General features: G+C 42.3%; 1 protein-coding gene across 4 annotated transcripts in view; it reads left to right on the top strand.

The window, feature by feature from the left end:
• The first annotated feature begins 208 nt into the window (after positions 1–208).
• NR5A2 (nuclear receptor subfamily 5 group A member 2) overlaps positions 209–25,754 on the top strand; it is a 125,396-nt gene continuing 99,850 nt past the window's right edge. Inside the window, exons 1-5 of one of the 4 annotated variants that reach the window (XM_075936680.2) lie at positions 209–480; positions 13,355–13,492; positions 17,058–17,176; positions 18,466–18,607; positions 21,694–22,340. In XM_075936680.2, the coding sequence (XP_075792795.1) occupies positions 417–480; positions 13,355–13,492; positions 17,058–17,176; positions 18,466–18,607; positions 21,694–22,340 (1,110 nt within the window). In that variant the 5' untranslated portion in view covers positions 209–416. Of the gene's footprint in view, positions 481–12,882; positions 13,006–13,354; positions 13,493–15,154; positions 15,344–17,057; positions 17,177–18,465; positions 18,608–21,693; positions 22,341–25,754 lie in introns of those variants that run through there. The other 3 variants (XM_075936681.2, XM_006135394.5, XM_006135395.5) reach the window with 3 other exon arrangements.

The raw sequence follows: 25,754 nt of genomic DNA, 5'->3' as shown, positions 1-25,754 counted from the left end.
ACCTTCCACTCTCTGTGCTTCATAGCACCTCTCCACTTGTAAGTTAATAATTTATCTGCCATTATCTGCCAAGAGTTCTTATCTCTTTTGCTGTCACTTTATAACAGAGTCCTTTTATCAATCTGTACAGAGTCATGTGACCATGCCGAACCTATCAAAAGTTTCAATTCTTCTGATTAGAGTCTGTCATGAAATGGGATACATGGTTTAGGGCAGGCCACTAATGTTGGAAAAAGTACAGAGTCCATTGAAGGACATATTTGCTACTTTCTGAATTCTTGGATTTTTGTTGTTGTTCATCTCGCTGACTTTCTCTGAAGGTTATTGTAGCCTTGGTCCCAAGGCCAGAAAAGTTTACAAGCCACACCTTTCGCCAAACTCAATGCTGTACACCCTATACCCAAGGACACCTAATAATGTCTTCTAGTTCTGACACAGGCAACATACAAGAATCTATAAAACATGGGCTTACACCAGTTGGTAAGTAAATGCTTTTCTATTATAGTAACTCTGCTTAAATCTGTTAACCTTGAGTCTTATCATCCATTTCAAATTGAAAATCATAGTTATGGGATAACTTAACTGTTTAATTTACACTTTGATTTTATCAACATGAATATTAATGCATTAAAATCCATGTTTAAAATTTTAACAGTGGATCATTTAACTGAATAACTCTCTCTTCTCCGGGTTTATTATAATCACTAAATACATAATCTGCTATCACTCTAGTTTAAACTATATGGCAAAACATAACATAATTAATGTAATTGTTTGTTACAATATATTTGTGCAATTGTCATTAAATATATAAAAGGCATAAATATAAAAAAATCAGGCCGATGTCTATTTCATGAAGTCAATAAACACCTCAGAAGCATTTTCCAGTCTTATCACAAGTACTGTGGATGTCTAATATGTATTTATTTAGATACTGTACATATGAAGTGTGAGAAGGGCACTAAATAAGATAAAATTTAATATTTTAAAGTATCTCTATAAAGTTCAAATGCATTCAGATAGTATCTGGAATCACCAGCTCCACAACACTAGAAAACTGGAAGGCATTTATTTTATTGCATTCAGGCTCTTACTGGGTGTTGCATGGTGTGTCTTGGTGTCTTGATGTTGTTTCTCTGGCATATTTTTTTATATTGTTTGCGGGGGCATATGTTTCTGTGTTGTTTGCCCTCCCTGTGTAGTTTGCCCTCTCATCACACTTCACTTTAATCTTCATAGAAATGTCCAGACTCGATTTATTCTCCTTATTCCACGGAGTTCCTACAAAATAGACCTAGAGGGATTCGTTTTCCTTAGAGAGTCTAGCATCCTACCACTTAGCATCGGTGGGAAGAAAGTTGCGTGCAGACAGCAGCGAATCACTGGGCGCTGGGGTGACACCGGGCTGTGATTGTGCCAGGTTTGGCAGGGAGGGATTTTACTTTGCAATAGTTCTCCAAACCCTTTGCGAATCCCGACTGTGTCCCGTGAACCCAGCATCTTCTTCCTGTGCTTCGAGCTAGCCAGGAGTTGCTAGTCGTTCCATGTCCTGTCCGGGGTTTGCTTGCACAGGGTCTCCGGTTGTGCAGGTTGCATATGCAGAGGCTCAAGCAGAGCTCTCGGGAAAGCCAATCGGGCAATGCAGACAGCTCTTGTTTATAACACCCTGGCTGAGCACAGCAACAGGCAACAGGTTTCTCCGCACCTGGCACTGTTGAAGTGCCCTGCCCGCTGTTGTATGTCACTCTGGGGCAGGGCTGTCAGAGCACCAGGGAAGGAGCGAGTGTGAGGCTGGACTTTTACTAACTCCTGCCTGGACAGCTGCTTTGCGCCTGGAAAGCCTTCGGAATGGAGCTCTCTCCTCCTGGGTGGGGTCTGGTGCTGGGCGGGGGGTCTTTGAAGAGTTGGCTCGCAGGCAGTGTAAGGACGAGGGAATAATGCAGCTGAAACAGGATCTTTATCTCTTGGGAGGAGCCGCTGCTTTCCTTTTAACTCCGAGGGAGCCGCTCAGCTCTGCTTCCCGAGGCGCGCCGGGCAGCCCTCCCAGAAGGCCGGGCAGGGGGCCTTTCCCTTTCCCCTCCACCTCCGCTTCTCGTGGGTCCGCGTCTCAGCCAAGGGAGGGAAGCTAACGGACTTGGCGGCTTGTGCTGCTCTCCGTGAAGCTCTGGACCCAGAATTGCCCCTGGCAGGCTGCGCACAGAGCCTGAGCGGCGGCCGGACACCGGGAACTTCCCAGAGCGCGGAGCGCTAGGTCTCCTTCCCACTGCAAAGCGGCCCGTTATGGGGTCAGCGTCTCTGCACAGTCGCCAGCGACACAGCCCGGCCAAAAATACCCCAGGGACACGGTGACCAGCTGGGGGGGGGGGGAGGAGGGGAGAAGGGGGAGCTATTCCCCTGAGATCGTGTGGACTAGAGGCAGGATCTCCGCTCGTCTTCTGGGCGCATCTTTCCATCTCTTGCATCCCCCGCGCAACCAGCTGGGTTTCCCTCCACCAAGCCTGGGCATCGATCCGTTGCTTTGCCTTGCGGCAGTGTGAGAGGACCCTTAGCCGCCTCCTCCCCCCCCCCCCCCCATCTCACCTCTCCCCACCTAAGCCTATCCCTCTCCCCCCCCCCTTAGGATTTTGCGTGCGGGCTCTGGCCCAGCAGGGTTCCGTGTGTTCCAGATGTTGGACTTTATGACCCACTTGTCTAGGGGCAGTTTGGGAGGTTTTTGTGCAGACGCTCTCAGGCAGTCCTCGGTTGGAAGGAGGCTCAAGAGATCACAAGATCTAAACTGGACAAACTTCGGTCCATCTAAAGACCACTGCGCCCGGACATGCTTAGCATAGGAAGGGTTAGTCCAAACTCCTGTTTCGTGTAGATGCCTGTGCTCCTTTACACCACAGTTCTGCAAGCTTAAGAAACATGAGGGGGTTAGCAAAGGAAAATATGAAAAGAGATAAAGGGTCTGATTCTGCTCTCTTTAGGACATAGATAGACCAGAATTCCACTGACCTAAACTGACTTAATTACCTTAATGTAAAATTACAGCTAGGGCATGTGTGTACATCTACAGTTTGCAGGCCAAATGTATAGGAGTTTTAAGTGGGAGTAAAATATGGCAGCACTATTGAACAATTTAAATTTAATATAAAGTATTACAGTTATAAATAACACTAAATAGGGCCAAATCCTGCATCCCTTACTCAAGTTAGCCTTATCTCAGGACATTAATGAGAGTTTTGCCTGATTAAAGACTGTTCAATTTGGCTCTTGAGTATGATATGCATGGGATGTCTGTCTTCTTTTCTTAAAATTTGAGTACAATATAATACATGGTTGAGTGCATCTCATGAGTAGGAAAAATGAAAGAGAAAGAACAGTTTGGTGAAGGTTCTAACCAAGATAGGGCATGTCATACAGAATAGTACAGCACCTGGTGCAATAGTACAGCACCTGGTCCTAGGTTGCATCTACACAGCACCCTAAACTCAAAATAAGATACGCAAGTTGCACTATGCAAATTGCATAGCTCATTTCAACTGAATTTTGAAATAGGCTATTTCGAAATTTGGTGCATCTACACAATGCCAAATTTCAAAATAAGATGCTATCTCAACAAAAAACAAGAACAAATGGTCTGGTAGCACTTTATAGACTAACAAAGCATGTAGTATCATGAGCTTTTGTGGTCTCAGCCCACTTCTTCAGATGACTGGAGTTTTGAGTTTAGGATGTGCAGATGCAAAATAAATAGGAGAGAAGAGGGGGAGGAATAAAAAGGAGGCGGATGGGAGACAGGGAGCAGAGGGTATATAAAATCAGTAAGTATCTGAAGACTGGATAATGAAAACGAAGCAGATAAGAACCAAAGTCAATTGATAGTATCCTTTCTGACATAGGAATCTACACAAAGAGTTGTTTGCACCTTCATTGACTGTTAGGTTGATAGTGTCCCAGGTATCCTTCATCACGACTGTGTCCCTTGATGAATTCTAATTCCGATGCTCCTCTGTGTATCTGACTAGTATAATTGGTTTGTGACAAGACAGCAACTTGAAGATCTTTTAATTTAAACAGCGATTAGGAAGAATAAAGTGTTCCCCAACAGGTTTCTGTATGTTCCCTTTACGTATATCTGATTTGTGTCCATTGATTCTTTCCTGCAGAGACTGTCCAGTTTGTCCAATATATATAGCAATGGGACATTGCTGGCATTTGGTGGAATGAGGGTTACCGGGATGCCAAAATAGTGTGTCCATTATTTTGAAAAATATTTCAAAATAATGGGTGGCTTTTGTAGCCATGGAGTAGCTATTTCAGGATACCTTCGGTATCCCAAAATAGCCATGCAGTGTAGATGTGCCCCTAGTCTACCACTGGGGCTCCTTGGTACTAAAACAGTAACAATAATCATTAATAATATAGGTATTGCATTTATTTCCAACTCTTTTTAAGTTTGCAGATTAAGGGGCAGCTGCAAAAGTACTTCCCTTACAAAATATAATGATGCTGTAAAATACCTTATTCACTTATAGTTTGTTTATATAGAATCCAAAGTCTCACCTGGTGCAAATTAACATAGCTCCAAGATAGCATGGACTTTCAAAGTGATTATATCATGTGCACTGTATTTCTGAGACACTGGGTCAAATTCAGTCAAATGCAGCCTGGAAAAAGCCAGTATAACTTCCAAGAGAGTCTCTGGGATAAATTCAGTGGTGATCAATGCTCTAGGCCAGATTTTGATCTCACTTACATTATTATAAAGCTAGAGTAATGCAATTAAAGTAGATGGAGTTACTCCAGTGTAGGAGGGTACAAATGAGAACAGAATATGGATGTCAAGGCATCAGAAAAGAATTGTAAGTGAATGTAAGTAGGAAATCACTGTAACTTTGTTTGGCATTCACTCAGTAGATTTGTATGTAACTTGCACAGTATTGTTTGGAAGTTGTGTAGAAGTAAACTAAATGGATTCTGTTCTCACTTGCACCAGTGTAAACCTGGGAATAACTCCACTTAAGTTAAATCAATTACATTGGTGTAAAACCAGTATAAGCAAGGGCAGAATCAGATGCAGATTTTGTAAAGATAAATTACTCTGTTCTGTTTCAATGTATTCCCAGGGTCTCATTCTCTCTTGCTATAACAGGCACCACACAAAATGGACTGGATTCTGTTATCAGTTATTCCAGCTTAACAGCAGTGTATCTCCATTAACTTCAGTGGAATTATTTCTAGTTTATACTTGTATAAGAGGAGAATCTGCAATAGACTCCAGTCCCCTTTTGAAAACCACAGTTGATTTTGGTCTTCAAAGAATGCACTGGTTTTCCTTCTACACTAATTCAACCATAAAAATCACAATATTTTGTCATTCACATGCAGTTCATGATTAACTGATGAACAACATGTAATTCACACCACCATTTATGGCACTCGTGAACTATGTCCATTTACTCAAATTAATACAGTGTGAAAGTCAGTTAGTTATTGGAACTGCACCAGGAATGAATGTGGGTGACTAAGTTAAAAAAAAAAAAAAAACTTACTTAGCGTTGAGAGCCTGATCCAACTGCCAATGGGAATCTTTCCACTGATTTCTATAGAAGTTGTATCTTGCCCTTTAAAGGTGAATAAACCTTCGAACATAAGCAGGCCACTTATTTTTCCTGACTTCCTGCCTTTTATCTTTTCCTCCCCCTCTCGCCAACAAAGGTCATGGTAGGCAACTGAGATTCAGTAACAGTTGATACTGCTCAGCATTTCATGGGATCAGGTCCACGTCATTAAATGGACTTTGGAAAATATTCATTAAAGACTCCATATTTTAATGGTTTTACTTTTCTTTACTCAGCCTCTTGTCTCAGAGGTCCTCAGAGAAACAATATACAATTTAGTTTGATTAGTTATAGGGTAATTTAACTTACCTTTAGCTCGAAAAACTGCTTATGTGGAAGGGAAAAAAATCTACCTGTAACTTCTATTTATGAAAATTTCCAGTTTGCATAATATTTACTGGCATCCTAATTTTTCTGTATGTCCTGAGGCAACTTTTATATTTCATTCTATATATATATATATATATATATATATATATATATATATATATATATAATGTATTCTTATAGGGTTAATGAGGTAATTGATAATGTAGTTTCTAGTGCAATACTAATTGACTAACAAAGCAGCAAAGTTATATTAAAAAGTTGAACATTGATATGTGTGTCCTTTATATAATAAATATAGTGGGAAATTAGGCTAATTGTGAAATTTAGATGTGAATCTCAGCATTAGCAGATAGTTGTAAATTTAAGTTTCACTGTCTGAGCTACAAAATGGGGTCCCCTCCTTAATTTCTTACTCAGGAAAATGTTCCATTATCATTTCCATACACTGTCAGGACACAGGTTAAATTCTGTGTATGTTTATATTAGGCAGTTTTTGCTTCTGTCATTTTTAAGTATATTATTTTAATCTCTTCTCAAGATACTTTAAAAAAGTTAGTATTTAATTAAATCGGGAGCTACGTTTCCTAATGTGAATCCTCCTGAAATTAGGGTTACCCCATGAGCCAGAGTAAGAAGTCCTCCATCTCAACATCATTTTGAAATAAATGCTTGTAGTGTAGACACTCACTAGGTTATCTTGGAATAACATCAGTTACTCCGAAATAATGCTGTTGTGTAGAGTATAGTATGGAGAGAAGGTGCTGGTCTGCTGCAATACTCTCATTTACAGTGTAGATGTGTGGAGAAATAATTATAATTTATAGGAATATATCACTCTATACAGTCCATATGTGATTTCTCAAATATAATGTAAAAGGTTTAATTTATTACTCTTTATATGTGTGAGAGAAATCACATATAAGCATAAATTGTCATCATTATAAAGACAGTTATTTAAATAAAGTTCTCCAAGATTCAGCACCTAATGATTAGCACGTGTAGAGGAAAGGAGACTTGAGAAAACTTTTTTTTTAAGAGGGGCTATTGAATCAAAGTTGCTTTTCCCAGAAATAGTAAGATTATTTTAAATTTCACTGTAGAGTATAGAGATCAGTTATATCTTATGATATATAGTCTTGAGTTTAGTTTTACAATTGTACCATTCTTATTTTCTTAATAAAGACAGATGTAGCCGTTGTATTTGCTCTCCAAGTTATAGCTTTTTCTTTTATAAAGTGATCTAAATAAATCTCAAACTGTGAAGCCACGAATATAGACAAAGGAACCTGACTAGAAAAGTATAGTGATTTAAATAACCCTACAGTAAACATGCTATAGATATGTGACACTACAAGTAGGTGAATGTTATAAACAGCAACTAGACACAATCTGATAAAATACAGTAGTAAAAGCAAAAGCTCCGATTTTGCAAATCTTTACGCACATGGGTAGTATTTACTGTCCTAGATAACCCCGTTTACATTTCACGAGAAAGCTCTCTTTGATTGCGTAAGGGGTTAAGGATGGGGCCCTTCATTTGGATTCACTTCCTCTTGTCTATAGGAAAACTTCAAAATGGTCTCAACTTTAGAAAATGAACAAAGCTACGCAAATTCCTCCTCTCCCCCCTTCCACCTCCGACTGTTAATGGCAACAGGTTGGAGCTGGATTTAATCCTGCCGCATTAGATTAGATTTTCCATCTGAAAGTCAAATACTGAATCGCAAGGGGGAAAAAATCCTAACAGCATTTCTGCCTGAAAGTTTGGATCTCAAGGTGGCCTAAGGGGATTAGGTGAAAACTGCAGCCTGAAAAAGAGTGCAGTTTGCTGCAGATGCCGTTGGTTCCGTAAATACTTCATTCAACCTTTGGGCACGTGTTGTTCACATCATTAAATGCTTCAAAGGCTGCCACTGTTTAATTTTGGACTGCAGAGCGACATCCATTTTGTCTCATACTTTCAGTTTGCTGTAAAAAGTTATAATGCAACCTAAACACCAGTGGGAAACTTGTAACTCGAGTCTGGGGACGATTACTGAGGTTGGAATTTTTTACTCCGCAGCGATATGCTGCAAATGTGCAGATTGCTTTTAAGCCACATGAATCCCAGTGACTTTGTTGCATAATATTTGTTTTGAGATTTGTAAGCGAATTAAGCAGTGTACAGCCACGTCTTGTGTCATATCCCCACCCGCATGGGCTGGAAGGTAAAGCTAGTAGAAGGTAAAGTCATTACAAGTTCTCACTAGCGATGAGTCATTTCACAATAAAAAATTACAATCACAGAGATACTTTGCTACTTACCTGACCAGATTTATTCGTCGCCATATAATACACATCTTGCATGTTTCACTCTAGGCTGCAAAGTGTTCATAAGGCATGGCTGCATTCCAGTGTGCAACAATCAGCGTTAGTGTTCTTTAAAAATACCACCACAGTCAATAATTGATCGGTTCAAAATAGTTGTGTGTTTCGGAATTGAGGGGATGGTCAGCTCCAAAGGAAGCTGTGCAATCAAGGGCGTGAATGTAATCGATTTTTGAAAATGTTGATCACCTGCGACGTGTGTTTTCCTACAGAGAATGGGTCAGCGGGCATTGAATTTTACCTCGGATCAGAGGTGTGTGGTGTTGGTGTTCACCTCTGTAGACCTGGAGGTTTTTTTAACGCCTCCTTCTGCGAGGCTTAGGTTATCTAACAATCTCTGGCTCCTCAAACCCAAAGTACTTTCAATAGAATGGGGGGGGGGAGGAGAGAGAATCAACTCTTTCTCCCAAGAGATTTGCAGGGACTTCATACCACTCTTCCCTTTCTTTGCCTAAAGACAAGGGTGTGCTTCGCATGGTGCAATAGGATTGTCAGAAAGCAAGCAAGCAAGAAAAAGAAACGGGGGGGCATGTGGTCGGGGAGATGAGGATAAAGCGCAGGAGCATTTCTACCGTTGTGAAGAGATCCCTTGCATTTCGTGCTCTCCGGAGTTGACACGAGCAGTTAAATACGGGCTCCTCTGCTGTGTTCCATGAGGGAAGGTATCAGTAAGTGGACTATGGACAGGCTGAGTGATAGTAACTCTTTACCTACCATCAGACAACAGAAATGGTTTGTCACTGCTGATCTTTGCCATGTGGACGTTTAGCAGAGGCAAAAAAAATGCAAATTCTCTCCCCCCGAAATATTTCTAGAGATGCAAGGGGAGTCAGCATAGTTTTTGATCTAGTCTCCCTAATACCAAACTTACAAAAGCTTCTGGAGGTTGCCGAGTTAGTCTGTAACAGGAAAAACTTAAAAACAACACGTAGTCTAGTAGCACTTAAAAGACTAACAAAACATGTAGATGGTATCATGAGCTTTGATGGGCACAGCCCACTTGGTCAGATGAATGGAGTGTTGGAGTCCAGTTCGCTCTCCTTTATTTAGCGATGGGGTCCACAGAATAGTTCCCTTTGCACACACTATTCAAGGGGTTTCTTCTGCGAGATCTGCCTGCCTTGGGGGCCGAACGAAGCAAACGTTCCCCTCTGCAGCACACCTTACCCTACCCAAAGCAGCAGGTCGCTTGGCGTTTGTAGCTCACGAGAGCGCCCAACAAAGTTCGCTCCGCTACAAAGCCCTTAGGATCGCCCCGTTTTTTGGCCTCTTTTAACTGCCCCCCGCATTGGAACCGGCCTTGAAACAAACCCCACGACGTGAAACCCTCCATCGCGAAAACAACAGGAGCAGAGGAAGCGCCTGGTTTTAAAATAGTAATGAATAAATAAATAATCAGCCCGTGTCTTTCATGACAACGCGCATCAATTTAAATCGGAAAACATAAATATTCCAGGTCTGTGCTCCTTGCACTAATCAAGGCTCCTAGAGGCTCCCCCACGCCATCATCTTTTATGATTATAATTACACGTGTCAATCAAAGCCTTCAGGCAACGTCAGAACAAGCCAGGCAAACTCAGGAGGGAAGTCACATTAAAAAGTTTGGAGAACGTGGGAAGGGCTGGCGAAGGAATTAGAAGAGAGGGTAATTAAGGTTGCTCAAGGCAATTGTGGGAACTAACGCTCCATGTTAAATTAAATATAGCCACGAGGGAGAGAGCAGGTATCATTTATATTGGTTACAGCCCTACACTGTTACTTCGGAGAAATGTAGCTGTAGACGCCAAAGTACTTTCATCTACACTAATAAATCCTGGAGTAGCTTTGCAATGAGCTACTTGAACTCCTTCCAAGTTGGGCCCCTGTGGAGTGATACTACTTGTAACATTAACTCCGCAAGTACCACTTAAATAGAGAAGTAAGTATTAAGTCATGTAGAGAGGGTGAACGCACCGGAGCCGGAGTTAATGAGTCGGAAATTGTCCTAAACAAAATAAGGGGCGATGGGTTTGGCGGAATAGAGGTAGAGAGACAGAGATAAGGTAGAGAGCTGTAGACAACGCAAAGAGAGACTCGTATTGACGTGCAAATAAATAATGGGGGAAAGTCTGGATATAGAAAGAGTTCGATTTTAACGCGGGTAGACTTCAGCTCCAAACTCCCCCGACTTCAATGCATAATCTGATCCTACATGCGCTCCCTATAGGACTGACCTATGCTGTTCAACGTTGGCATGATCTTTTGCTGCTTTCGCCTCGCTGGGCTAAAATGTTGGTCTCTACTCACCAGAAAGAGCGAGAGAGAGGGCATGGATTGTCTCGCTAAGAGCTTATTCAGACAACTGCGTGAAATCACTTCCCCCTGAAAAATAAAAAGCAAAGAGGGATCAAGAACGGCCCTTCTTATTTGCCCAGGAAACCTTAGAAGGCTGCAGGACCGAGAATCTGTCTATACGTATGAATCTAATTTCCAAGGACTGATTTAAATACGGTCATAAACTATGTCTGTCATAATGTATGTCCTGCAGGAAGGAGGGGGCGAGGTGGGAGAGGGGGGACGTGAGACAGGGCAGAGAGCTAACTGAGGTCGCGGTGTTTTTCAGATAGGACACAGGTGGCTAATTTTGCACTAACTGGAACTGTTGGTGGGCATGTAGGGAGAGAAGCAGCTTCAGTCTGTTCTGTTCTCCTCTAAACCGTAGTCAACCCAAAAGTAGCTTACAATCAGACCCACTTTTGTGACCCTTTGACTATATTCTGATGGCATTATGACTGCTGAGCCCATTTAACCGAAGCTCACACCAGTTTTATAGAAGCAAAGTTTTATAGAAGCAATAGGTTTAAAAAAACCAAGTAAATATGCTCTATCTACAAACGCCAAGATTGTATGGGCTCGCCTTACACCGGTCAGCTCCCCTGAGAGGAAGGCATTTTTCAGGAGACCCACAAGCAGTCCTTCCTAGTAAGAGCCACGCCGCTATTCATTTTTAAAACTTGCGCCCAGGAGAATTATTGGGAGAGGCAATCAGAATTTTGGAAAGCATGTTGATAATGAGCAGGATTCCCCTCCCCCCCCACACACACCCCTCAAAATTCGCTATTTCGGGTTTTTAAGGTGCAGCACAACTTCCATCCCCACCTTTTAACCCACCCCAAGAAGTAAGGAAGACGGCCAGCCAGAAAGAAATTTATTTCTCGGTACCAGTGACGTTTGGATATGTCCGGATCTGCAGGGAATTCAGTTTAGATTTTTACTTTTAACTTCTTGATGGGAAAAGTTCGAACACAGATCCAGTTATCGCTCTTAAATGGCCCTTTACCACTTTACTAATCAGCACCTTAGTCATCAAAAGTGTTTAGCAAGTTAGAGCAATCATTACATTTTATAGGGGCTGTACTAACAGTCACGAACCTTTGTTTTGCATACACTAAGATAGTCGATACCAGTATTACTTACAGTTCAAACGAATTTTCCTTTTCCAAACACAGAAGAATTATTCTATTAATTCTCAGATATAGGAGGTAGTGATTAGTTTGAAGATGGAAATAAAGTTTGCTCGTCTAAAATCAGCAAACTAGATACATGTTAATACAACTAATCCGAATATGCCAGCCCTATTGTTGCCCCGACTAGCGGACGGTAAGTTTTGATTGAACTATTTCTGCTCCTCATGCAACTCAAGTAGAACACATTACCACCTTGGAAATCCCTGTCACTAGAAGGTGCTGAGACTGGCTGTATTAATCGCGGGGTCTCAAAGGCTGGCAGCGGGAACTAAACATTGTAGCATTTTGAAAAACACTGCTTGAATGAGGGCTTGTTGGCAACGTTTGGGTGGGTGCCCTTTTCGTCGGCAGGTTGGCTGTTGCTTGACAGCTTGCGCTTTGGGGCATTTGCTTTTTAAAGTTATGTCGCTCGTCTGAATATTCCTCGCAAGATTCTAGGCCGTGGAGAGTTAACACAGAAGAGCCACCCGCCACTCCGTTAGGGCTCCCTCGGACTGTAAGAAGGAAACGCGAACAAGGGGGATCAAGGCAGGGTTTGTCAAGCCTTGCGCTTCCTTTGTCAGGGGGGGACAGGTGGTGACAGCCAGCTTCCCACCTGAGACAAGCGTGTGCAGTCTGCGAGCCTAGCACCACGCGAGACCCGTACTTTCTACTCGAGATCGTACAACTCCAGCTGTCGCTATTAGGGGGAGAGGGCGGGCCCCTAGGAGGGAATGGCTCAGGCAGGAACATCTCTCCTCAGTCATGCCCATGCCCCGGCATGCACCCACCGGCTGGGTGCGGGCGCAAGGCAAGAGCCGGGCGGCACCGCTCGGAGCCAGCCTGCCCGGACTAAAGGGGACCCCCTCAGCCCTGCAGGAACCGGTGCCCGGCTGCTATCGCGGCCAGCTCCCCGGGATGCAGCGATCACCTGGCTCGCGCGCTGGGCATGTTGGCTCCCAGCGCTAGGCGCTCGCTCGGGCTGTAGTATCAGGCTGATTGAACGAGTAGCACCCGGGAGGGGGGGACGCTTTAGAGGAGGGGGAAGGGTCGGTTGCTGACTGTGCCTCTCCCTCATTGGCTGGAGCGGCGGTGTCAGCCCCCCCCCTCCCCGCGCCCGCACACTCGCTATCTCCCCAGCCCCCCTTCTTCCCCCCCAGCCGGCTGGGAAGCGCCTCTTCTCGGTGCCTGTGGAGTAAACAAGGCAGGACGGCCAGGTCTGAACTTCGCAACTCCGCACTTGCGGCAGGCACAGCGCCGCGGCCGGGCCGGGGCGGAGGAAGGGGGCGGGGAACCCGGCCGCAGCGCCCCAACCCCGCCGCTCCCCGGGCTTGCGTTCAGCCTGGCGGCTGCCGCCCTCCGCCTGCCCCAGCAGCGCCGCGGGCTCCCTGGCTGGGCGGCCCCCTGGCGCGCGCCGAGCCCCTGGGCCCCCGGCGCGCGGCGCTCGCGGGCGGCAGCGCTAGGGGGTGGCCGCCGCGGGGCGCGCAGGGCGCGGGCCGGAGCCGGGGGGTGGGCGCCGCGGCTCGCCCCCTCTGCGCGCTAAATCTGTGCTGCTGCCGTGCCCAGGTGCCGCGCTCCCGGACGGACACGGAGCCCCCCTCCCGGCCCGCAGCCGCCTTGTCATGCTGCCCAAAGTGGAGACGGAAGCCCTGGGACTCGCCCGAGCGAATGGGGAGCAGGGGCAGATGCCGGAAAACATGCAAGGTAAGCACCTGGGCGCTCGCCCTGGCCTGCGGGCACCGGCCCCTGCGGCTGGGCCACAGAGCCGCGGCTCCCTCCCCGGCCACCTCCGGGCAATCGGGGGTGGGATTCTCCGAAGCGATTGCCAATTAGCCGCGTGCCCCGGCGGCGGGGCTCAGTGGCCCGGGGAGCTGGAGCCGGGCTGATGCGGGCTGGCAAGCGGGAAGTTTGCGGAACTTCCAGAACCGGGTCGCTGATAGGGCTGGAGGGGGAAACTAAGCAAGATGTTCAGCAAGAAAGCTGGGGGTGGGCTGGGGGGAAGGGGAATTCATGTAAAAATCCGGATCTACCGTCTGACCCCACTGCCGGGGAGACGTAACGCTGGGCATCGGACCCTCAAAGCATCAGATGCGGGGTGAGCAGTTAAGGGAAATTCGGCCCCGCTGCCTGGTATTTTACTGGGGAAATGGGGCCTACGCGAGCTTGGATTTGTAGACTCCCTTTATTCTTTCCTAGCTCTTGATTGCTCGCAAGACAACCATCGCACTGGATATGTAAGAGCGTTAAAAATAGGTCGCTCCAGATTCTGGCTCGCCTGAAAGAGCCTCCGAAGTTTATCTCAGGCGAACGAGAGGTGCCACCAGGAACGCCCGTCCCGCAATGCCATAGCTCACCGTTTGCACGCCCCAGAGCGTGGCGCTTCTGCCTCGGCTCTCGAGGTGCTCTCGCCATCCCTTTGCAACTTTGCATTGTGTAGGCTCCAAGGGATAAACCTTGGGGCTCGGAGACTGAGCCTCGAAAAGACGAGAAGTACACAGCTGTCGGGGGACCACTGCCAAGCAGGGTTTAGCCATTCTGCTGCTTTAGTTTACTGAGCGGTTCCTGTCGATTTGCTAATTGCATGCCTGGCTTTTGCGTGAGAGTGAGTGTGGTAATAAGGGCAGCTCGTCTTTCAGTAGCACTTACATAGATAGGTGATACATCAGAGGCGATGGGAAACTTTGCTTCAGCAAGTCCTGAAGCTGACGGTGTTTTGATGCCTGTGAATGTCACTCTGTGGCGGACGGCGAATGCGGGAGCTGAGTCGCTGGGTTACCCTAGTTTAGCAGGCAGGAGCTCTGAAAAGTCCTAACTCCAGATCGGAATTGGAAACTTTCTATCTCTTGGCGTTCGGGACAGGAGATTTGTACCGCAGTCTGTCTGGCTGCTAGAGGTGTTGAGGGATGAATGATTCTCAACTTGCTCAGCTCAGTTAAAGGTGCTCCTTATGTACTGTGCTAAAGGCAGGGACTTTCGATGTGCCACAGAGATTCGGCCACTGCGCTGGAGTTGCGTCCGATTCACTCCCCTACCTAGAGTAAAGAGGATCCCCTATGTACTAGGGATTGGCTGTATCCTATCTGCATTCGGTTCGGTCCTTCTCCACATCCTACGGCCCCAGGTGTCTGGTAGGGCGACTGGCCGGAGAAACATGGGCCATTCCTCACTGTAAGGCATGCCCCGCTCTAGCACGCTTAAGAAGCGGGTGGGGGTCAAGTTAAAAGAAACTTTTCTACCAGTCGCCTGTTTCAGCCGAAATTGGTCAATTTCGAGGGAGGGAGGGGGCTTTTCTATCTTGAGGCTAGCGGGATGCAGAAGCTGGAAGAGGGGATAGTATCAGGGTAATTCAGACTTTCTTTGGATGTGTCCAGCTCCACATTGTGTCGTCCTGCGACGCTCCGAGACAGCGCTTGGAGGAAATCCCTCTCTTCCCTTCGGACCCCTTTGTCCATTTTTTTTAACTTGTGACGATCGGGAACTTTGTTCTTGCTTCGAGCCCTGCAGTACAAGCAAAGTGAGGAGAAGGAAGGGCCTGGCCGTTCTCTCTCCCTCCGGGTGTGTATTAGCGCGTGTGTACTGTTTTGTTACCCGAAAAACTACGTTCATCCGCTCTTTAATCTTAGTTAAAAGATCGTCCGCCTACGGTCAGGTATATAAAAGAACTCAGCACGCGCGGAGAAGGTAGCCGGGGAGAGCCCGTGGTGTGTAACGCACTCTGTGCTCTCTGATCAAATTGGCCCGGATTCATAAACCGTGAAGAAGTCGTTCTGAAAATATTTTCCCTTCGCTATTTCACGCCGTGTTGATTTCACTCCAGACAGCCTGGGAGTTCTCTCCTTGGGGACAGGGCTGCTGTGCTAGTTACTTACGGTTTAGCACATCTTTTTTCTTAATCCGGAGGCTGTAGGTCCAAGGAGCCACTCTCTGGGAGCACTCCGGGTAGAACTACTTTTACGCACTTAAATGACTCGAAAACGTGACAGCTGTTGGATGCTAGGGGGGGAGATCACCAGAACTTCTGCCGCTGTTGTGTCCACCTCCCGTTACAGAGATCATTGGTTACATTACACACCGCGGGCTGTCTGCAGCATTTTGCAGCAGGAACGGGGAAGGAAATTGACTGCAGAGAGCACAGAAGGGGTTTTTGGGGAAGGGGGAATAATCAGACCCGCTGACTGAGCTAGTTGTGGGGTGAAGCAGAACAATTCTTGCTCGCTCCCTCTTCAGTCAGATCCTTTTGCACCCTCTCATCTCCCAGCTCCTGCTCCGCCAGTCCTCGGAGTGGCCGAGAGGTTTTGTCTAAAATTACACAGTATTTAGGGAGCGCAGAGCATTAGAACTGCTGACTGGCCTGTTTACATTCTGTTCCCCTTTAAGGTCTCTGACAACACTCTGATTACTTTTGTCTCGAGGAAGTTGGTTGCTTGCTCCTGGGACCTTAAGCCTGGATCGTTAGGGTTTGATTTGGGCTTAATTTAGCATGGCAATTATATACAATTTATTAGGGTTCCGTACTTTACCACCTAATTCCTCCAAAAAACAATTCCAGTGCTTCCTGTTTGCCTAGGGTTTTATTTTTCTCTAGTTTCCAGGACTTAAAAATGTTTGGCGGTAAAAATAAATCCAATCAATAAGCAAGTTTTACTATTAAAACTGATCAATTTAGATATTACAGGAACTCAGGATTTTGTTAGTGATGAACTTCTGATCAGAATCAAGCATACAAGGTTTTGGGAGTTAGGATGGCATTTTAACTTGGTACTGTATGTAATGTAGCACACTAGAAGAGTGCTGGTTATGTGGGTTTCAAGTTTAGACAAATATTTACAGATTTGTGAAAATACAAACTTTAAAGGAAGCAAATCTAGTAAAAGTTAACTTAGGTACATCAGTGAGATTTAACCTTGTCAATTTTGGTTCTGACTTTTTTTTAAAAGCACTTTCCTGATAGGTGGTTGAATTAAATTATTGAATTTAGTTCAGGTTCCATTGATTGTAGATGATCTAAGAACACTGGTGTTCTGAATAACTCTTTTTTTATATATAACACAAAACTATGACGTTTATACTTCTGACTTGAATTCCATGTGTCAGTATGAGTTGTGGTGGCGGGGTTGTTTGAATATTTTAAAGTCTTTTATTTAATTTACAGAAGATGTTTGTAAATTATTTTCCCAGGTCAGAATCAATGTTTGGGAGATGAGGAAAGTATTTTTGAACTACTTATGTAAATGCTGATTGACTGTGTTATTTCTGTTTTTTCCTCCAGTTTCTCAGTTTAAAATGGTGAATTACTCTTACGATGAAGATCTTGAAGAACTATGTCCAGTTTGTGGTGATAAAGTGTCTGGTTATCATTATGGACTTCTCACCTGTGAAAGCTGCAAGGTTTGGTATAAATTACTTAATAGAAAACAAACCAAAGTGGTTTAAAATATTTTAAAATGTTAAAGGAAAATGCTGGTAAAAATAAACAAACAGAAGGTATGTAGTTTGGTGTCTTTCTGATTCCATATAAATACACATCTACAATTTTGAAAAACCTCATTTGCCCAAATAGGAATAAAAAACAATAATTTAAGTTGTATTGTGTGGCTGAATCCACTACTGTTAAATATTTAGTTGTTGTGAAGTCACAGAGTTCTAGAATGACTTTCAGTCCTAAATGACACAACTATTGTTTTTAGGTCCTTTGTATACATTTATAGTGTTATTGTTCGTATAGGATAAAATGACTAAATATTATCCTCATTACAGTCAAGCTTTATAAAATCTAATACCACTGTTCCAAGATTTTCCTCTGTCAGTCTGAACATGTACATTTCTGTTGTCATCACAACTTTTTTTCTGCAGAGTACTTTATTTTAGTATTTACTTGGACATGTACCCAATTAAGATCAAGTAAATGATTTCTTTCTATATATTTAATAAAGAATATTCACACATATAATATATCCTGTGCACAAGTTTGGAAGCTAAATCCAAACCAACTAATAATACATAATGAAACCAACTAATAAATGTAGTTGAGCCTTGTATGTGAATTCAATAATTTGTCATGAATAAACCTATTGAAATTCTATACAACCATCTCAATCAATTTTCTAAAAGCTGAATCTCTGACTTCTACAGCAGAACAATGCAATGTTAAACATTTCACTGTATGGCAAGCAGAATAAACCTAGCAAATTGCATTTTTATTTACAAAAAGGGTATCAAGACAATGAATGTCAAATATTTATTATGCTCTGATATACACCATAATTATATATGACAAGTAGATTTATCTTATGTTGCTATTGCATTTTGCAAGCGTGCTACTTTTAAAAAGTTATCTAATATTGAATAAATGAGTCTTCAGTCATTTTACAAATATTAAAGAACAGATAAAAAAGATACTGGTGAGCATTAGTGTTTATGGCCACATTATTAAGGCTGAAGTGATGTACAGGCAAGTTTCACCAAGCTTTGATATAAGTCTACAAAAAATGCAGAACTAGTACCAAAAACCTTCTCTATGGCCTAGCAGTTTTCTCGGGCCGAAATCTAAAATGAGCTATGTAATCTCATAAATGCTGGAATGGTACATGACAAGTATCTAACAATGTTTTCCATAAAATAAAATCCTGAAACGTATCATTTCAGTGAAATAGGCTGACTCTTTGTCTATCATACAGGGATTCTTTAAACGAACAGTCCAGAATAACAAAAGGTACACATGTATAGAAAATCAGAACTGCCAGATTGACAAAACTCAGAGAAAGCGTTGCCCTTACTGTCGATTTCAAAAATGTCTAAGTGTTGGAATGAAGTTAGAAGGTAAGAATTATTATTGTACATTTATAATCTATACACTATGTGAACTATTAAAACTAACATTTATGGTTTTTTTCATACCAATTACATTATGCATAATTTATCATATCCATTTAATAAACTTGCTAGTAACATATTATATTCTGCTATAATGTGTTTTAAATAAAAGATTTTTTTTAATCTAGTCATAGGTAGTTCCAGGTCAATTAGAGGTTCAAACTGCAAGAAAAAATTGAAAACCTTTGACTTATACATAGTTTGATGCATTTAAGAGTACCTGGATGAAAGTGTATGAATAGCATAAAAATTACTTTCTGAATGTTATAAGAACAAACAGGATTCAGAATAAAAACAGAATACATCATCAGTTCTCGGAACTGAGAAATAAGAGCAACTAATTTTTGGTCTTTATAGAGTGAGGCATGATTTTATTTAATTTACATTTTATATATTATGTTTTTTATGTTGTAGTTTTGTTTTGCAATAGCCATCTTAAAGGAAATGTAAAATCAATAAAAAAATCAGCCTTTCCTCATGCAAAATTGCAATTGACTCAATAGAAGTTCAGTACACAAAGTGACTGCAGAATTGAGTTATCATAATGGTAAAATAATCTCAAAAAGTATGTCTAAAAGATAATGTGAATAAGTATGCTTTCACAATGAGGTTTCTTGAAAAATTTAGGGGAAATATGAGATTTTAGAGGGAGTTTTCAGAGTTCACAAAGATCATTCATGTACAGATAAAAATGGTAATGCTACAAGGAATCTATTGTAATAACAGAATGCAAAATTACTTCAAGACACTAGTAAGAAAACCTTGACAACACATTTTAAATGCATCATTTACATTTAGGTCCAGATTCTACAGTCAATGGGAATTTTTCCCGAGTAAGAAATGCAGGAACACAATTGAGCTTTCTTTTCTTATGCAAAAATTCTCATTGTAATGATTAAAGTTTGCCTGAGTTAAGATTGCAAGATCAGACCAGTGTATTACGATAGAAATACATAGGTATAAATGCAGATATGTATTCAAATATATAGACAATCTCACACACTTTACTAAATATAATACTCATTACATTTCCCTACAGTGCACAGATAAAATTGGTATAGTACACTGAGCTGAACATTTTGGGTTGCAATATATCCCTCTGGAAACTAGTAGTCAAATAATAAGTCATTTGGAATGTTTTTGTCTGTAGGGACATTATCAGCAGGTTGAAAATACATTGCTTATCTGCTATTTCTAACTGTTTATAATTACAGATAATCACGCAGGGCCAAATTCTGTTTTCATATTATTACGTACAACTCACTTTTGTGCACCTCCTCCCAATATCAAAGTATGTAAGGGTGGAATTTGACCTTTAATGTTTAATTTTTCAGAGTGTTGCAACTGTTTTGAGAGCCACTAAAATGCATATATTTTAGTTTTTTCAGTAAATATTGTATTAAGACTTTTCAGTTTTCTGAAATACTCAGAAAGGATAACTACAGCATTAACTAAAATGCATACATTTATATAGGTAGGTAGAAGGATATAAATAAATCGTTTAAAGTATCTGTCATCTGTACAACTTGTCTTTCTCTATCTGGAAAATTGGAAGAACACATGCTTTCCTAATTGTAAAAGTCTGTGACATTTTTATATGTGTTTCCCTGATAGTGATATATGCTCTCGAATTCTAGTTCATAAATTACCATATATACTAAACATCATTAACTGGTAAAGTCTTCATGATAATTTACAGTATTGTGTACCTAGGATTCATAATAAATTTTTAATGTTACACTAATCCCTAAGTTAAAAATCTCAAGAAGTTAACCTCCAGCAATCTCAGCCATCTCAACATGTCACCAAGCTGTCATAGGTTCCTGTTTCTAATTGCCATTGGGCAAGATGGGCTTGTTTGAGAACTACCCACTAGTCCATTAGATATATGCCATAGTGACAGATACTGCTGTGACAGAGACAACCAATATGATTCCCAAGGAAAATGTTGCAATAGGTTTGTTTTAATTATTTCTGATTCCACAGATACTATAAGCTATAGCATTGTCAATAGTTCCTGAGTCAGTTCAATCTACGTGTGTGGAATATGGCAAAGCGGGCAGCTTTTTCCATGCCTATTTATATTGCATTTAAAAACATGTCTAGAAAATGAGGGATGTTCCTAAAATATGTGCAATAATATACTTGAACCATAAAATAAATCATCTTTAATTTTTGTCAAAGAAACCAGATTCATTTTATGCCTGTTTAGCATTTTACAGCTTATGTTTCAGACAATTTTTGTACAGTGGTGATGTGCAGTAATGGAATTATTATTATCATGAAATAATGTAGCCCTCAGGATACTTTTCAGATGAGACATAAACCGTTTTTCCTAACACAGTACCATGGGTTGCAGTTAAAACAAATTGTGAGATCTCAACAGGACTCTCATTATCTCATGATGCTTGAAATATGTACTGCTATGTGTTCATCTCTAATTGACCTAAAGCAAGAGTGCAATTGACTTTAAATGACCTAAACAAGAGTTCAAATGTAACCCACATCCCTACTGAATGTGGCATGCTGTCCCATCTAGTGGCACTAAGACCACTTATGTTACGGAGTGAAAAATGTGTGTTCTGCAGCCTTAGCTCAGCACTAACTGGCTTTTAGCTCATGCAGTAGAGGTTCATGGACTAAGCTCAAGAGGTTCGATTTCGCCTGTTGGCATTACACATACATGTGACAAAAAGGTAACCAAGAAAATTATACAACAAATGGTCTGGTAGCACTTTATAGACTAACAAAACATGTAGATGGTATCATGAGTTTTGTAGTCTATAAAGTGCTACCAGACCATTTGTTGTTGTTTTTTCTGTAACGGACTAACTCGGCTACCCCCTGAAGCTTAAGAAAATTAAAATCAGTTAAATCAAAAGATTTTTTTCTTTTGGAATTATCATGCTGTTTTGATTAAAGTAAATGAGCACTGATGTGCTACCAGTATTTCCTAACTGTGGGTTCAACTCAAGAATGTTCTCTCCATACCTTCTAACTGAGATCTTTCTTCCTTCTCTTGTGCCCAACAGCTGTGAGGGCAGACCGAATGCGTGGTGGTCGAAACAAATTCGGACCAATGTACAAGAGAGACAGGGCACTGAAGCAGCAGAAGAAAGCCCTTATCCGAGCAAATGGACTTAAACTGGAAGCCATGACTCAAGTAATCCAAGCAATGCCCACTGATCTGACAATATCCTCTGCAATCCAGAATATCCACTCTGCTTCCAAAGGCCTACCTCTGAACCATACTGCCTTGCCTCCTACAGACTATGACAGAAGTCCCTTTGTAACCTCTCCAATTAGCATGACAATGCCGCCTCATGGCAGCCTACAAGGTTACCAAACCTATGGCCACTTTCCAAGCCGTGCTATTAAGTCTGAATACCCTGACCCTTACACTAGCTCTCCAGAGTCAATAATGGGCTACTCCTACATGGATAGTTATCAGACAAGCTCACCAGCAAGTATTCCACATCTGATATTGGAACTCTTGAAGTGTGAGCCAGATGAGCCACAAGTCCAGGCTAAGATCATGGCATATTTGCAGCAAGAGCAAGCTAACAGAAGCAAACATGAAAAGCTCAACACGTTTGGGCTTATGTGTAAAATGGCTGACCAAACCCTCTTCTCCATTGTTGAGTGGGCAAGAAGTAGCATCTTTTTTAGAGAACTTAAGGTAGGTAAAAAGCTCATACTATTCTAGATACAGGTTTTTAAGCAAGAAAACATGATTTGTCATTTTGTTAAAATGCATCACTCTTGCTTTCTTTACTTCAGCTTCATGTAGGTTTATTATGATAAGAATAAACTTTCAACTGATTCTGCTATTTTTAACCTATGTCGGATATGAAAAAGACTGGGCCCTATTCAGCCTTTTTTATGATTAATGCATGTCTCTCTCTTTCTCCTCTGATCACAAAGCATTTACTCCTCTAAATGCATCCACTGAGTATATTGTATTCAAGTTACACCACTATACGCGGCAGTTACCTAATGCTCCCTTTATCCTGGTTACATATGGGGAGACACTACTTTATGCATTTATCTTTTACAGCTCCAAAATTACTATGTACTACTAGAATGTTATTTCCCGGTCTATATGTGAGCAACACTGAAGGCCTGAGTCTCAATCTAAGTTACACTCAGCGTAGGACCTGTTGAAGAGCAAGCAAAAATCTTAAGGACTCCTTTGCACTCCCCCAACCTGAGAGGCACCAAAGGACTGTCTTAACCCATGTGGCTGCAACAGCCCCTTACAGGCTGTTCCTCAGGCCAAAGCTTGCTGGAGCACTAAGCAGCTGGTCCCTCTAATGCACCCTCACACATGAATGACTCCTCTGTGATAGCCAGGAATTCCCTCATACCAAGAGATTCCTCAGTTGATTTGTTAGGGCAGCTTTATAGTCCTGTTGTGCAATTGGTCTGGCATAGAAGGATTGGGGAAGAAAAGGCCAAACATCAGGCCCAGAATGTTAGGGGGTAACATTGATAGCAACTAGTTTAATGGGGGCAGGGGAATATTTCTTGATCTATTTCTGTTCCCAAATGGGAAGACGCATTGGAATCCACCTCTGAAAATTCCTGCTCTAGTGTCTGTTTCTGCATTTCCTACTGCTAGTTAGAGATGCTGTTGCTTCAACATCATTTGTTGCCTGATCACTATGTCTAGCCCAGCTAAGTCATTGACTCCTTGCAGGCTCCTCTGTAGCCAAGGGATGGTAATCCAGTATGCTAATAGGACTGTGGCTGCAGAGTTTCACTGAACACTGAAACCTCCCTTGTGAATCAGGCACCTGAAGGGGGATCTGGTTAAAAAAGGCACAAGTACAGAATAGGATGCTTGCTGCATCAGAGCTGTTGGCTGTTGTAAAAGTGATGATGCTAAGACACATTTGGAGTGATCTCTGAACGCCATTCAAAGATGCTACTCAGGCAACTGGCGTATGGGTTACTCTGATCTCAGACGGCTCTTCACTCCCTTCATGAGCATGGTTGCAGGAGCACTGGGTACTCAGCCTGAATAATGAGGAAGGCCATTTAGAGGGAAAGTGATTGATTTTTGAGAGAGAAAATAAATATCTAATTTCATCTGATTTATTTGCAACTATAAATTATTTAAGGTTTTATAATAAGCCATATGCTCTTTTAAATAATTTAAAGCAACAAAATGAAGAAACAATAACATTTTAGCAAACAATTTCCTAAAAAATCAAATTTATTTATAAAGGACCAAAGCCTGTTGCTCTTACATTGAGGAAAACCTACTGAAATCACTGACACTATTAACTGGGGGTATGTCTACACTACCCTCCTAGTTCGAACTAGGAGGGTAATGTAGGCATACCGCACTTGCAAATGAAGCCCGGGATTTGAATTTCCCGGGCTTCATTTGCATAAGCCGGGCGCCGCCATTTTTAAATCCCGGCTGGTTCGAACCCTGTGCAGCACGGCTACATGGGGCACGAACTAGGTAGTTCGAACTAGGCTTCCTCGTGGAATGAGGAGTAACGGTAGTTCGAACTAGGAACTAGTGGCACAGGGTTCGAACCAGCCGGGATTTAAAAATGGCGGCGCCCGGCTTATGCAAATGAAGCCAGGGAAATTCAAATCCCGGGCTTCATTTGCAAGTGCGGTATGCCTACATTATCCCGCTAGTTCGAACTAGCGGGGTAGTCTAGACATACCCTAAGTAAGGTAGTACTCAATGTGAGTAAGAATGGCAGGATCGAGCAAAACATTCTCATGTAGTTATGTGGAGAAATGTTGATCTGAAAAAATGCTTAATCAGTATTCCTTAAACATTCATCTTTTGGGGTCCCAATTCCCAGTGCCTGTGAAGACTGTAACTGATCAGATGGCTGTAGTGAGGCCAGCTATAGGAGACAGCCATTACCTCCAGCATCAGCTTTGCAAAGTCTCTTTATCCCTTCCATGCACTGCAATAACTACACAAGATGCAGAAACTTGTTCCATACCTGGCTCTAAAAGTATGTGGGCTACATACACACTGAATCCAGCGAGCAGATTTTTTTAACTAGGCCTTTTTTTAAAAAGGTGCTTTTTCATCTTAATATTTGTACTTTTTACATCATAGGACCTTGTACTTCTGGAAGTTTAATATCTGCTGACCTAGATCTTCCTCTAGGACAATGAGCTTCTAAACCACAGAGCACTCCTGAAAAATCACAAGATAATGAAACACACCCGCACATATAGGAAATCACTCCATACCTGGTGGATTTTATGGTCCAGATCCTGCAAAATGTTGAGCATAGTCAACTCCCAGTGACCTTGGTGGGAGTTGTAGCCGCTCAGCACATCATTGGATCAGCTCCTAGAGTAAAAGACAACAGCATATCCTTTTGCTGCTGGAAGATTGAGAGAAACAGCACTAAAGCAAGACTTACATCCCTGTTTGAGCTTGGCTTTTTTCCCAGGTCCCCCATTTTTATCACCTCTTGCATCAATTTAAGGTGTCCACTTGATCAGTGCAAGAGGAACAGATATGTCAGAATGCTCCACAGAGCATGAATACTGAGGACGCATATATAAGGACTGGGGATATGATTAGAAGAATAAGTGCAGTATGGCAGTGGGAGGCACTTTTGGGGAAAGAGGGACTAGTTTGCAAAATAAACTAGCACATGTCTTGCCATTCTCAATTGATTCAAATCAGTACATCTAAGATCTATGTATAAGAATGAGAATTTGTTTCTATTATTCCTACTTCTCTAAATTTAAAGTATGAATCTTGGAGATCCATTACAAGAGAGACAGGTGCATAAAAAGAAGTTTGGGAATAAGAGTTTCTCTTGAATGAGTGAATCATAAATGATTAAATAACCGCAATCTGCATAAATAGGGGCTAGCAAGAAATTCATAATGATCCAATGCGTATAGATCACATATTAAATAAATGAATGCAAATTACTAAACAGGGTGTTAGCAAGCCATCGAGTTCCTTTCAAACGTGTTGCATGCTCACCTCTTCAATGCATGAGAAAGGGAAAACTTTTTCTTTTGTCTCAACCCTACAAATTTGGAGCCATAAAGCTTAAATATTCTTTAACAAAGAGGACTGAAAAGAAGA

Source organism: Pelodiscus sinensis, chromosome 9, assembly GCF_052426305.1.
Source record: "Pelodiscus sinensis isolate ZL-2025 chromosome 9, ASM5242630v1, whole genome shotgun sequence".
Lineage (NCBI taxonomy): Eukaryota > Metazoa > Chordata > Testudines > Trionychidae > Pelodiscus > Pelodiscus sinensis.
The sequence above is the reverse complement of the archived record's forward strand: the minus strand, read 5'-3'. Positions and strand labels throughout refer to the sequence as shown.